The 14,659-nt window shown below is 38.7% G+C and overlaps 1 protein-coding gene across 1 annotated transcript; it reads left to right on the top strand.

Moving 5' to 3' along the window:
* Positions 1-9,580: 9,580 nt before the first annotated feature.
* On the top strand, positions 9,581-10,519 carry LOC112666896 (olfactory receptor 7C1-like). The gene has a single exon (XM_025458374.3). It carries the CDS (start codon positions 9,581-9,583, stop codon positions 10,517-10,519), a length of 939 nt encoding a protein of 312 aa, XP_025314159.3.
* Positions 10,520-14,659: the final 4,140 nt, after the last annotated feature.

Below are 14,659 nucleotides of genomic sequence, written 5' to 3'. Positions count from 1 at the left end.
AGAGGGAGGGAAATCCTCAAGGAACAAAAGCCACATAGAGCAACCAGAAGCAGCTTACACTGAGCCTCCTCACAAGAGACAGTGCAACTCTGCTCTGGCAAAGATACCTGAGAATTAGCAGAGCAGGTCCCTCCCTCAGAAGACAAGCTTAAAGATCAGGCAAATGCCAAATTTACAGACCATACAGAATTGAAAAATTCCAGAAGGGAGAAAAAATGGGTAGGAAATATCAGAAAGGAAGACAGAACATGGAAGACTCCTAACTCTGAGAAACAAACTAGGGGTGGTGGAAGGGGAGGAGGACGGGGAGTGGGGGTGACTGGGTGGCGGGCACTGAGGGGGCACTTGACAGGATGAGCACTGGGTGTTATTCTGTATGTTGGCAAATTGAACACCAATAAAAAATAAATTTATTATTAAAAAAAAGAAAAATTCCAGCGCCAGAGGAAAACAATATAGTATTTGAGGTTTTTTTCTCATGAGTCTTTTATCTCTCAGATTAAAATTTTCCTTTTTTTTCTTTTTTTTCCCTTTCGACAAGTTTCTTATTTAATCAACTTTTTGTCTTTAATCCTTTTTTTAGTTTTCATTTTTACATTTACATTTTATAGGTATAGTCTTCATTTGTGGTTTCCTTTCGCTATATTCAATGTTATTTTTGTAAATATATCAGTTTTCCATTCTTTACACATGGGGGATTTAGGGTCTTCTAACAAACAGACCAAAACACACCCAGGACCAATTGGATCACCTTGTTTTGTCCACCTGGAAGATTATATTCACTCTATTTTCCCTTTTTTTCTTTATTTTACTTTTCTTTTTTTTGTTTCAGAACTCACTGCATTTGTCTAGTGTATATTTCACTAACATGGTGGTTGATATTTTTTATTTTGTTCTCTCATTCATCCATTCTTCTCTGGGCAAAATGACTAGAAGGAGGAATTCACAACAAAAGAAAGAACAAGAGGTAATACTCTCTGCCACAGATCTAATTGATATGTATATAAGTAAAATATCAGACCTGGATTTCAGGATAAAAATTATAAAATTACTACCTAGGCTTGAAAAAAAGCATAAAAGACACTAGGGAATTTCTTAGTGCAGATATAAAATCTAATCAGGCAGAAATTAAAAATACTTTAGAAGAGATGCAGTCTAAAATGGATGCTCTAACAGCGAGAGTAGATGAGACAGAAGAGAAAGCCAGTGACATAGAAGACAAGTGGATGGAAAGGAAGGAAGCTGAGGAAAAGAGAAAAAAACAACTAATGGACCATGAGGAGAGGCTTCAAGAAATCAGCAATACCATAAAGCTAAACTATTAGAATTATTGGGGTCCCAGAGGATAAGAGAGAGAGAGAGAGAAGGCGAGAAGGCCAGAAGGTATATTTGAGCAAATCACAGCTGAGAACTTCCCTAATCTGGGGAAGGAAAGAGGCATTCAAGTGCAGCAGCCACAGAGAACCTCTCCCAAAATCAGTAAAAATACATCAACACCCCAACATATAATAATGAAGCTTTCAAATTCCAGAGAGAAACAGAAAATCCTGAAAGCTTGAGACAAGAGGTTCTTAACCTACAGAGGTAAGATCATTAGACTGGCAGCAGACCTATCCACAGAGACCTGGCAGGCTAAAAAGGGCTGACATGATATATTCAGGGTAGTAAATGAGAAAAACATGAACCCAAGAATAATTTATCCAACAAGGCTGTCATTCAGAATGGAAGAAGAGATAAAGAGTTTCCAGGACAAACAGAAACTAAAAGAACTGTGATCACTAAACCAGCCCTGCAAGAAATATTAAAGGGAATCCTGTAAGCAAAGAGGGAGCCCAAAATTAACATAGATCAGAAAGAAACAAACTACAGAAACAGGACCATTATAGGTAATACATAAGCATTAAACTCTTATCTTTCAATAGTTACTCTAAATGTAAATGGGTGTTATTCTATATGTTGGCAAATTGAACATCAATAAAAAATAAATTTATAAAATAAATAATAAATAATAAATAATAAAACTTGAACCCCTAAATAAATAAATAAATAAATAAATAAATAAATAAATAAATGTAAATGGGCTAAAATCTCAATCAAAATACAAGCTATCAGGATTTTTAAAAACAAGACTTACCATATGCTGTCTACAAGAGACTCATTTAAGACCTAAGACAAACATTATATGGTCTCATTCATTTGGGGAATATAAAAAATAGTGAAAAGGAATAAAGGGGAAAGGAGAAAAAATGAGTGGGAAATATCAGAAAGGGAGACAGAACATGAAAGACTCAACTCTGGGAAACGAACTAAGGGTGGTGGAAGGGGAGGTGGGCGGGGCATGAGGGTGACTGGGTGACGGGCACTGAGGTGGGCACTTGATGGGATGAGCACTGGCTGTTATTCTATATGTTGGCAAATTGAACACCAAAAAAAAATAAAAATAAAAATAAAAAGATGAATGAATAAAGATGTGGTATATGTATACAATGGAATATTACTCAGCCATTAGAAACAACAAATACCCACCATTTTGCTTCAACGTGGATGGAACTGGAGGGTATTATGCTGAGTCACATAAGTCAATAGGAAAAGGACAAACATTATATGGTCTCATTCATTTGGGGAATATAAAAATTAGTGAAAGGGAATAAAGGGGAAGGAGAGAAAATGAGTGAAAATATCAGTGAGGGTGACAAAACATGAGAGACACCTAACTCTGGGAAACGAACAAAGGGTAGTGGAAGGGGGGTAGACGAGGGGTTGGGGTGATTGGCTGATGGGCATGGGGGGGCCACTTGGCAGGATGTATGCTATATGTTAGCAAATTGAACTCCAATTAAAAAATTTTAATATAAAAATAAAAATTATAAAATAAAATAATATAAATTTTAAAAAAGACTAGAAGTGCTAACCTCAGCAATCAGACAACAAAAAGAAATGAAAGGCATTCAAGTTGGCAAAGAAGTCAAACTCTCACTCTTCACAGATGACATGATAAATTATGTTGAAAACTCAAAGGCTCCACCCCAAAATTGCTAGAACTCAGACAGCAATTCAACAATTTAGTATGATATAAAATCAATACACAGAAATCAGTTGCATTTCTATACCTTAATAATTAGACCAAAGAAAGAGCAATTAAAGAATTGATCCCACTTACAATTGCATCAAAAACCATAAGATACCTAGGAATAAACCTAACCAAAGAGGTAAATAATCTATACTCTATAAACTAGAAAACACTCATAAAAGAAATTGAGGAAGACACAAAGAAATGGAAAAACATTCCATGCTCATGGATTGGAAGAGCAAATATTGTTAAAATGTCTATGCTACCAAAAGCAAACTATACATTCAATGCAATCCTTATCAAAATACTATCAGCATTTTTAATGGAGCTGGAACAAATAGTCCCAAAATCTTTATGGAACCAGAAAAGACCCGAAATTGACAGAGGAATGTTGAAAAAGAAAACCAATGCTGGTGGCATCACAGTGCCAGATTTCAAGCCATATTACAAAGTTGTGATCATCAAGACAGCATGGTACTGGCACAAAAACAGACAAACAGATCAATGGAACAGAATAGAGAGCCCAGAAATGGACCCTCAACTCTATGGTCAACTAATCTTCCACAAAGCAGGAAAGAATATCCAATGGGGAAAAAGGACAGTCTTCAATAAAAGACAGTCTTTTCAGTATTGGGAAAATTGGACAGCCACATGCTGAAGAATGAAACTGTACTATTTCCTTACATCATACACTATTTTCTTACACCATACAGATACTCAAAATGATTGAAAGATCTAAATGTGAGACCAGAATCCACCAAAATCCTAGAGTAAACATAGGCAGCAACCACTTTGACCTTGGCCACAGCAAATTCATGCTAGACACATCTCCAACAGCAGGGGAAATAAAAGAAAAAATGAAGTATTGGGACTTTGTCAAGATAGAAATCTTCTGCATAGCAAAGGAAACATTCAACAAAACTAAAAGGCAACCTATGGATTGGGAGGAGATACTTGCAAATATCATATAAAATATGAGCTAGTATTCAAGATCTATAAAGAACTTATCAAACTCAACACACACACAAAAACAAAGAATCCAGTCAAAAATGGGCAGAAGACATGAACAGACATTTCTCCAAAGAAGTCATACAAATGGCCTGTTGATACATGAAAAAAAAAATGCTCCATAGCACTTGGCCTCAGGGAAATACAAATCAAAACCACAATGAGATACCACCTCATACCAGTCAGAATGGCTAAAATTAACAAGATAGGAAACAACAAATGTTCATGATGATGTAGAGAAAGGGAAACCTTCTTACACTGTTAGTGGGAATATAAGCTAGTACATCCACTCTGGAAAACAGTATGGAGGTTCCTCAAAAAGTTAAAAATAGAGCTATCCTATGACCTAGAAATTGCACTTCTGGGTCTTTACCCCAAAGAAAAAGTGTAGTTATCCAGAGGGGTACCTGCACCCCCTATGTCCATAGCAGCAATGTCCACAATAGCTAAACTGTGGAAGGAGCCCAGATGTCCTTCAACTGATGAATGGATAAAGTATATGTGGTGTATATATAATGGAATATTACTCAGCCATTAGAAAGGATGAATATTTACCACTTACATCAACGTGGATAGAACTGGAGGGTATTATACTAAGTGAAATAAGGCAATCAGAGAAAGACAATTATCATATGGTTTCACTCATATGTGGAATATAAGAAACAACGCAAAGGATCATAGGGGAAGGGAGGGAAAAACTAAATGGCAAGTCATCAGAGAGTGAGAAAAACCATGAGAGACTCTCTAGGAAACAAACTGAGGGTTGCTGGAGGAGAGGTCAGTGCGGGAATGGGGTAACTGGGTGATGGGCATTAAAGAGGGCATGTGATGTGATAAGAACTGGGTGTGTGATGCAACTGATGAAATTATTGAACACTACATCTGACACTAATGATGTACTATATGTGGGATAATTGAATTTAAATTAAAAAAGAAAATAATAGTAAAACCATTAAAGGGGGGACAAGGAACCTAACAAAAGATACTGTATTATCCTATTTATATGAGGTAACTAGAGCAGTCAGATTCATAGAGACAGAAAGGATAATAGTGATTACCAGGGCCTGTGGGCAGAAAATGGGGAGTTGTTTTTTGTTTTTTTTTTTAACAATGACAGCGTTTCAGTTTTGCAAAATAAAGCTGTTCTGTGGATGAATGTGGCTGATGGTACACAACAGTGTGAATGTACTTACTATCACAGAAATGTACACTTCAAAATGAATGAGATGGTAAATTTTATTATGAGCATTTTGTGAAAATTTTAAATTGAAGGAAGAATAAGTCAAACACAGATCCCTTTACCTGTGTAACTCTGGAAGAATGGATAGAAAATTTTTATTGTGGGACCCCTGGGTGACTCAGTGGTTGAGCATCTGCCTTTGGCTCAGGGCATGATCCAGGGATCCAGGATCAAGTCCTGCCTCAGGCTTCTTGCAGGAAGCCTGCTTTTCCCTCTGCTTATGCCTCTGCCTCTGTGTGTGTGTGTGTGTGTGTGTGTGTGTGTGTGTGTGTCTCATGACTAAATAAATAAATAATCTTTAAAAAAAGAAAATTTTGATTGCTATAATACAGATACCTAGAGTGTTTTTTTTTTTTTATTTGTATCTCCAGATTACTTGGATTTGGGAATTATCAAATTCACATATAAAATTTGAAATCTAAGACATTAAAAATGAACATTTTTTAAAAGTATTTTTTTTCACTCAGCATAATACCCTCCAGTTCTATACATGTTGAAGCAAATGGTGAATATTTGTCATTTCTAATGGTTCTGTAATATTCCATTGTATACATAAACCACATCTTCTTTATCCATTCATCTTTCAATGGACACCAAGGCTCCTTCCACAGTTTGACTATTGTGGACATTGCTGCTATAAACATTGGGGTGCAGGTGTCCTGCCATTTCACTGCATCTGTATCTTTGGGGTAAATCCCCAGCAGTGGAGGTGGGCATGGGGTTGGGCTGACTGGGTGATGGGCACTGAGGGGAGCACTTGACGGGATGAGCACTCAGTGTCATGCTATATGTTGGCAAATCAAACTCCAATAAAAAATACAAAAAATAAAAAATAAATAAAATGAATCTCTTGTAAGCAGCAAAAAAAGTATATTTTTTAAATTTTTACTTAAATTCTTGTTAGTTATTCTAAATTTAACTATCTTTCTTCTATGCTAGTCTCCACACATTTTTTATTACAACTGGATAAGATTAGAAGAATAATAATCAAAATAACTATATGGACATCTTGCTATCTGAAATCAAATTGTTCTTACCATTCAAAATTGAAGAACTAAGTAGATCTGGATAATAAGGGGTTATTTGTTTTTAAGATTTTATTTTTAAGTGATATCTACACCCAATATGGGGCTCAAACTTACAACCCTGAGATCAAGAGTTGCATGCTCTTCCAACTAAGCAAGCCAGGCACTCCTATTTGGTTTTTTTTAAATCATCTTCATTAGGAGAGATATGTTGAAGTTCTTGAATATTTATGAGTAAAATTATATCCTATCTGGGAATTGCTTTAAAATAATCCTCCTGTGGTGACTAGGAGTAGAGTGGCCTGGTTACTAAGGAAATAAGACAGGCCATGGGCTAATAATTATTGAAGCTCAATGATGAGTACATGGATGGGAGTTCATTAGTATCTTCTCTCTATTTCTGTATGTGTTTGGATATTCCATAATTAAAAAGGGTTTTAATGGTCCCAGTGGGAGGGGATACATTCTTCTGACATCAAAGATCGCCCCAGGAGGACACAATTGACTGAAATTTATCCATTTTGATTACAATCTCCAGATTCCTAGCAGTTATCCTGCCCCAAGATTACAACAACAGAAAATTTTATTTAAGAGGAAGCTATGAGAATTCAGCATGGAGTTCATTAAAACTTGTCCCTCAACTTCAGTCCATAAGTCTGAGGAAAGACAGAAACCCTCTCGTGCCTCCCAGAACCATCACCCTGGTCCAGGGATCCATGCCTGATGCCATCTTCCTGATGTGGAAGGCACAACTGCTGCCTCCACCCTTCACCTGCCTGGGAAGGCAGGATTCCCAAAACACATCCTGTAGATGGCTCCATCTTAGTGGGAAGAGCAACACAGCACATTCTTGGGAAATGAAATGAGAGGGAGGAAAAGCAGTTTCCCTATCTGCACAGCCAAGGGTAAGGAAACTGAGAAAGTCTATACATTCGAAATGATTCAATAATATTGAAGTGTCCAACTGGCAAACCAACCAGGAAGCCTCAGGTTTGACAGCACCCTCTTCTCTATTAGCGTGTACTTCATTCTGTGCTCGTTTCAACATTTCCACAGTCTTCCCTCTCCTCACAGGAATTGTCCTAGTTCTCTCCTGGTGGTTTTGGGCTTCCCCTAACACCATACCTAGTGCCCAGTCTCCCTCTGCTCACCCTAATGGTACTTGTACAACAGAGGGACCATACTCCTCACAGACTCACACACTCAACAAGCATTACAGCCACTCTATTGTCTCTGCCATGTGCATGAATGATGGCAACCCTCTCATTCCACTTGTTTCTGTAGAGATGAAAAGAGACCACTCAGAAAAGGTCATCATGGTTCCCGCACCTTGGAAGTGTTCATAAATATTAGTTACTGTTGTATTACTTAAAACTCTTCAATGAGTTTCCAAATGTACTTGATATAAAATATATAATCTTTAATATCATTTTCTGAGCACCTTCAATGAGCCAGCCCCTGGTCTGTGTATGTTACATTTTCCTACAATTTTGAATACGCTATTTTTCCCATTGTGTACCTGTTTATTGCTGGAACTAGAGAAGAAAAGGAGACATGTTTGTTTTTAAATCTAGTCTTATCAGAATGACTTCTTAGTTGTAACAGCTTTCCAGCTGATTTTATGTAACTGATTACATCACCTGAGAAATGTGATCAATTTACTTTTGCCTAAGACATAAACCTATCATTGCTTTTTCTCTGGTTGTATTGGTTTGAATGGCATAGTAAAAGGCAGGCATACTTGTCTTCTCTGTGAACTTCTTGAGGATTCCTCAAATATTTTCATGTCAGGATTGATATTAGCTGATCATCAAGGGATCCATTTTATCATAGTTAAGAAATACCTGTTTTTGTGTCCTCAGACCCGTTCTCATGTAGTATATCTAGCATTTAAAAAGATCCTGTTAGGAGCACCTGGATGACTCAAATGGTTAAGCATCTGCCTTCAGATCAAATAGTGATCCTGGAATCCTGGGATGGAGCCCCACCATGGGCTCCCTATTAGGGGGGGTCCTTTACTCCTTCTCCCCCCCACCCCACTCGTGCTCCCTCTCTCACTCATTCTCTCTCTCTGTCTCTCAAATAAATAAATAAAATCTTCTTTAAAATAAAAAGATCCTATTATATTTGAAAGATATTTTTCTATTCATTGGCTCTATTATGATGAATAAATTACCAATATGAAATGCTGGTTGCTTTCCAGGGTTGACTGCTACCTGGTAATGGTATTTGGTTTGCTTGATCAATTGCTGAATATATTTTATTGCTATTGTCTTTGGGCTTTTTCCTAATATGCTAAAGAGATTAATCTGTGATTTTTGTTATATTGCTCCTATCATAGAAGACTGTTGGTTTTTGTATCATGATTGAAATGGCTTTAGAAAAAAAAAGAAATGGCTTTAGAAAACCACTGGGACATATTTATTTTTACATGCCTCCAAATAATTTTCATTTATTGTAAATACATTTTGTGAGACTTCCAAGTAATTTGAAGGTTTCAGTAATTTGGCATCATGTCTTTCTGGGAGGTAAAGTTGGTTGATGGCTCAATTTCTTTGATAATTGGTCCATTATACATTTTATTTTATTTATTATTTTGAGACAGATAGAGAGAGGCAGAGGAGAGGGGCAATGGGAGAGGCAGAGTCTTAAGCAGGCTCCATGCTGAGCCCCACTCTATCTCACGATCCTGAGATCATGACCTGAGCTGAAATCAAGAGTTGGGCACTTAAACAACTGAGCTACCCAGGCGCCCTAGTCCATTAAACATTTTGAATGGTCAAGTGAGCAGCAAATATCATGACATTATCATAGCTTATGGAAATTATATATAAATCCAAACACTTTTTATTTTGCATTATTAAAATGATAATAAAAACTATTATTTATTATAAAGAAAATATTCTTTTATTATATTTAAAAGTAAAGCATGAATTAATTCAAAGATATCTAAGAAGGCTAAGGTTAAGTGATCAGGTGTCAGTACAGTTGAACAATTGAGGTCAGCTCTGAGTGCAAAATCAGCTTTTCATATAGGTTTTCCAGATGGTGGTGGCAACACGGGGGAATTTGACAGCATCTGGAAACCCCAAAATGACAAACAAGAGAGAAGAAACCATTAAGCAAATAATTCTCTCCTCAATATCAGGCTCAAGGTAAAGATGATTATGCTTCTGAGTTGTTTGTTGGTCATTGACTTAGTCTTGCTTCTTGTGTTCTTGACAGACACTCTTTTACATGGAATTGAGAAACCACTCAGGGCTTCCAGTGTTTCTCCTCCTGGGATTTTCTGAGAAGCCAGAAATTCAGTCTGTTCTCTTTGGGCTGTTCCTGTCTTTGTACCTGGTCACTGTCTTTGGGAACCTGCTCATCATCCTGGCCATCAGCTCAGACTCCCACCTCCACACCCCTATGTACTTCTTCCTCTCCAACCTGTCCTTTTCAGATATCTGTTTCACCTCAACCACCATCCCAAAAATGTTGCTGAGCATCCAGACTCAGAACAAAGTCATTACCTATGCAGGCTGCATCACACAGATGTATTTTTTCACAGTTTTTGGACTTTTGGACAATTTACTTCTGACTGCAATGGCCTATGACCGTTTTGTGGCTGTCTGTCATCCCCTGCACTACACAGTCATCATGAATCCTCAGCTCTGTGCCCAGTTACTCGCCCTGACCTGGCTCATCAGTGTTCTGGGGGCCCTTCCTGAGAGTTTAACCATGTTGCGACTCTCCTTCTGTGCAGTCGTTGAAATCCCACACTATTTCTGTGAACTCCCTGAAGTCCTAAAGCTTGCCTGCTCTAATACCTTCACCAATAATGTCGTATTATATATTGTGACAGGCGTTATGGGCTTTTTTCCTCTCGCTGGGATCCTTTTCTCTTATTCTCGAATTGTCTCTTCTGTATTGAAGATCTCAACAGTGGGAGGAAAGTATAAAGCATTCTCCACCTGTGGGTCTCACCTCTCCGTGGTCTCCTTATTCTACGGAACCTGTCTGGGGGTCTACCTCAGTTCCACCTGGACACATGCCTCTGAGACAGGGATGTTCGCCTCAGTCCTGTATACCGTGGTCACTCCCATGATGAACCCCTTCATCTACAGCCTGAGGAACAGAGACATGAAGAGGGCTCTGAGAAAGCTTCTCTGTAGCATGTCATCCTCCCAATGACAACAAGAATGACCCTGTTCCTGGACAAGTGTGATCAAGGACAACGGAACAGGGTACTTAATAATGTGGACTCTGAAATTTCCCTGACTGGGTTCAAACGCTGGTGCCACCTTCAATAGAGGATGATCTTGAGAAAAATGCTCAACCTCCATGCACTTCCACTTCTCCGTGGTCCTAAAACAATGCATGACTCAGGCAGGTGACAAAAGGATTAAATAGAATAATATGGTAAAGCTCCAGCACAGAGAATGCAAATGGCAAGTCCTAAGTAAATTTCAGCTATTGTTACAGAAAAAGAGATAATTTTTTATGATGTTCCAGTTTTTTGTTCCTGTACTATTAAGCTAGTTTCTCTTCCTATATGCTGTCCTCCATTATGACTAAGTCATAAAGCTCAGTGCTCCTAGGAAGAAAGAGATTTTGATGTAGGCAGAATTTCTCAACTTTGGCATTATCAATATTTGGGGCTGGATGATTCCTTGCTATGGAAGCTGTCCTGTGCATTGTAGCATGTTTAGCAGTATCTCAGGCCTCTAAACACTGCGTGCCAGTAGCATTACCAGCCAAGCAGCAACAATTTAAAATGCCTCCATATATGCCCAAATGTTCCACTGGGATCAAACCACCCCCCACTTGAGAACCACAGACGAGTGTCTTCCTCTTTTTCTTTCAAATTTTTAATTTAAATTCTAGTTAGTTAACATATGGTGCAATATGGGTTTCTAGCCCATTTTCCACCCACATCCTTCCATCATCCCTCAGTTTGCTCTTTCTTTTAATATTTTATTTACTTATTTTAGAAAGAGAGAGTATGAGCAGGAGGAAGGGCAAAGGGAGAAGAAGAGAATTTCAAGCAGACTCTACACCAAGGATGGAGCCCAAGACAGGGCTCAATCTCATGATCCTGAGATCAGGGCCCAAGCAGAAACCAAGATTTGGATACTCAACCAACTGAGACTATCCTTAAGAGTCTCTTATGATTTGTTTCCCTCTTTCTTTTTTCTTTTTTCCCTTCCCATATGTTCATCTGTTTCATTTCTTAACTTCCACATATGAGTGAAATCGTATGGTATTTCTCTTTCTCTGATTGATTTACTTTGCTTAGCATAATACCATCCAGCTCCATCCACATCATTGCAAAAGGCAAGATTTCATTCTTTTTGATGGCCGAGTAATATTCCATTGGATACATATATTACATCTTCTTCACCCATTCATCAGCCGACAGGCATTTGGGCTCTCCTCATAGTTTGGCTATTGTTGATAAAGCTGCTATAAACATTGGGGTACGTGTTCCCTTTTGAATCTATATTTTTGTATCCTTTAGGTAAATGACTAGTAGTGCAATTGCTGGATCATAGGATAATTCTATTTTTAACTTTTTAAAAAAGATTTTATTTATTTATTTGACAAAGAAACAGAGATAGTGAGAGAGAACACAAGCAGGGAGGAGAGGGAGAAGCATGTGGGGCTCAATACCAGGACCCTGGGATCATGACTTGAGCTGAAGGCAGACACTTAACTGACTGAGCCACCCAAGTGCCCCTATTTTTAACTTTTGAGGAAGCTTCATTCTGTTTTCCAGAGGGCTATACCAGCTTGCATTCCGACAAACAGGGCAAGAGGGTTCCCTTTCTCTGCAGCCTCAACAACACCTGTTGTTTCTTGTGTTGATGATTTTAGCCATTTTGACAAGTATGAAGTGGTATCTTATCATGATTTTGATATGCATTTCCCTGATAATGAGGGATGTTGAGGATCTTTTCATGTGCCTGTTAGCCATCTGGATGTCTTCCTTGGAAAAATGTCTATTTATGTCTTCTGTCCATTTCTTAAGTGGATTGTTTGGGTTTGGGGTGTTGAGTTTGGTAAGTTCCTTATAGATTTTGGATACTAGTCCTTTATCAGATATGTCATTTGCAAATATCTTCTCCCATTCTGTAGATTGCCTTTTAGTTTTGTCAAATGTTTCCTTTGCTATACAGAAGCTTTTTATCTTGATGAAGTCCCAATACTTCATTTTTGCTTGTTTCCCTTGCCTTTGGAGATGTTTCAAGTAAGAAGTTATTCTAGCTAAGGTCAAAGAGATTGCTGCTTGTGTTCCCCTCTAGGATATAGAAGATTTCCTGTCTCACTTTAGGTCTTTCAAGAGGACTGTCTTCCAAAGAGGAAGACAACATATGGAAAAATTCCAGGTGCAAGATCCCAAGGGAGTATCCTAAAGGCTAAAAAGAAATAAATTTGGCTTATATCTCTCATATCTTGTTCAGGAATCTTGGAAATTATGGTCACATAGTTTGGCCCTGCATAAAATGGGGTTGCTGTAGCAGAAGTGGAATGTCTGTGCAGTGATCTCAGTGATCAACCTGAGACAATAGGTTTTAATCTCAGCCTCCTTGGCTCTTATGAGGCTCCATTTGTCACATATAAGGGTCACAAGATTTCCAAAGACACAAAGGGAGGCAAAGAAGGCTGAGCTGAACATCCTAAGTTTGGAAGCTAGCCCCTGTGATGAGAGACCAGATAATACCACACAATGTCTGCTGTGGACAGCCTAGTCAAGAAACAGATGGACTCATGATGACAAAGGTTGTGCAGGGCTGGAAGGGGCTGAAATGAGGCTGAATCATCATGAAAGGACCACAGAGGTGGCCCACACCAAGAGAGCACAGCAGTGGTTCATTCGTCCTGATGTTAGCAACAGCTACCATGAGAAGCCCAGTGTGGACTGCCACTGCCTGCGGCAGTTCAATGACTCTCACTTTCCAGTTGTTATCACCATTATAATTATTGTGTGGCAGTGAGATGACATCCAGAGGGACCAGACTTTTTCTACTGTGGTAAAATAAATGCAGCACAAAATTTACTAGTATAATCAGTTTAGAGTGTATCACCAAGGGCATTACATATATTCACAATATTGTGCCATCACCACTGTCTAGTTTCAGGGCATTTTCATCACCCCAAGAGAGACCTTTCATCCATGAGCAGCCAGCCACTCCCCACTTCCTTCCCTCCCTCACCCCAGTCCTTAGAAACCACAGATTTGCTTTCTGTCTCTGTGCTTGGCCTGTTCTGCATATTTCATGTAAGTGAAATCACAAAATATACGACCTTTATGTCTGGATTCTTTCATTCACCATAATGTTGTCAAGGTTCAGCCATGTTATAGCTTGATTCAATGCTTCATTCTTTTTCATGGCTGATGAATGGGTAAACTAAATGTGCTGTATTCACAGGTTAGGATCAGACTTTCATATACCAGAGAAAACTCTGTTCTCTTCCCCCAACACTTGGAATGACCTTGAAAATGAATTGTTTTTATTCATGTTAACCAATTGTTCCCCCAAAGACTTTTATAGACAATCCTGCCTTCCTATGGTTCAGGCAGTTCTGATCTCAGTCTCTTTCCATTTTGACATCCATCATTCCTATAATTAGATTTGCAGCAACATGCTCAGGCAAGACAACTCCAAGATGGTCTCCAGTGATCCCCACCACCTGATATTCATGCACACACACCATGGACTCCTCTCCCACACTGAATAGGGCTGACCTGTGAAACAAATAGGATATGACAGAAATGGCAGTGTGACTTCCATGGATAGATTGCAAATGGCATTAAAGCTTTGCCCTTTACCTTACCCTGCATTGCTCTGTCTCTGAGGGAAGCTAGTGGCCATGTTGTGAGGACAATCAATCAGCTCTAGGAGAAGTGCAAATGGTCAGGAGCTGAGGCTTCCTGTCAACAGCTAGAAGCAGATCCTTCTGCTCACACCGGGGTTTCCAGGGTTGGCAGTACCAGCCAACATTCAAACTGCAAGGCCATGACAGACCTCAGACCAGAACTTCCAGTGAAACTGCTCCTAAAAACCTGACAAAAAGAAGCAATGTTGAATAATAAATGTTGATTGGTATTTTAAGCTGCTTACTCTGGGAATTGTTTTTACATATATATGTAAACATATGTGTGTATGTGTATTTTATGAGAGAGAACATGTGTGAGAGAGAGCGGGGGTGAGGAGGAAAGAGAGAATCTTAAGCAGACTCCATCCATGCTCAGCACCAAGCCCAACGCAAGGCTCAATCTCACCACCCTGAGATCACAACCTAAGCCAAAATCAAAAATCAGTTGCTTAA

The sequence above is a fragment of the Canis lupus genome, chromosome 20 (assembly GCF_003254725.2).
Source record: "Canis lupus dingo isolate Sandy chromosome 20, ASM325472v2, whole genome shotgun sequence".
In the NCBI taxonomy this organism is placed as follows: domain Eukaryota; kingdom Metazoa; phylum Chordata; class Mammalia; order Carnivora; family Canidae; genus Canis; species Canis lupus.
The sequence above is the reverse complement of the archived record's forward strand: the minus strand, read 5'-3'. Positions and strand labels throughout refer to the sequence as shown.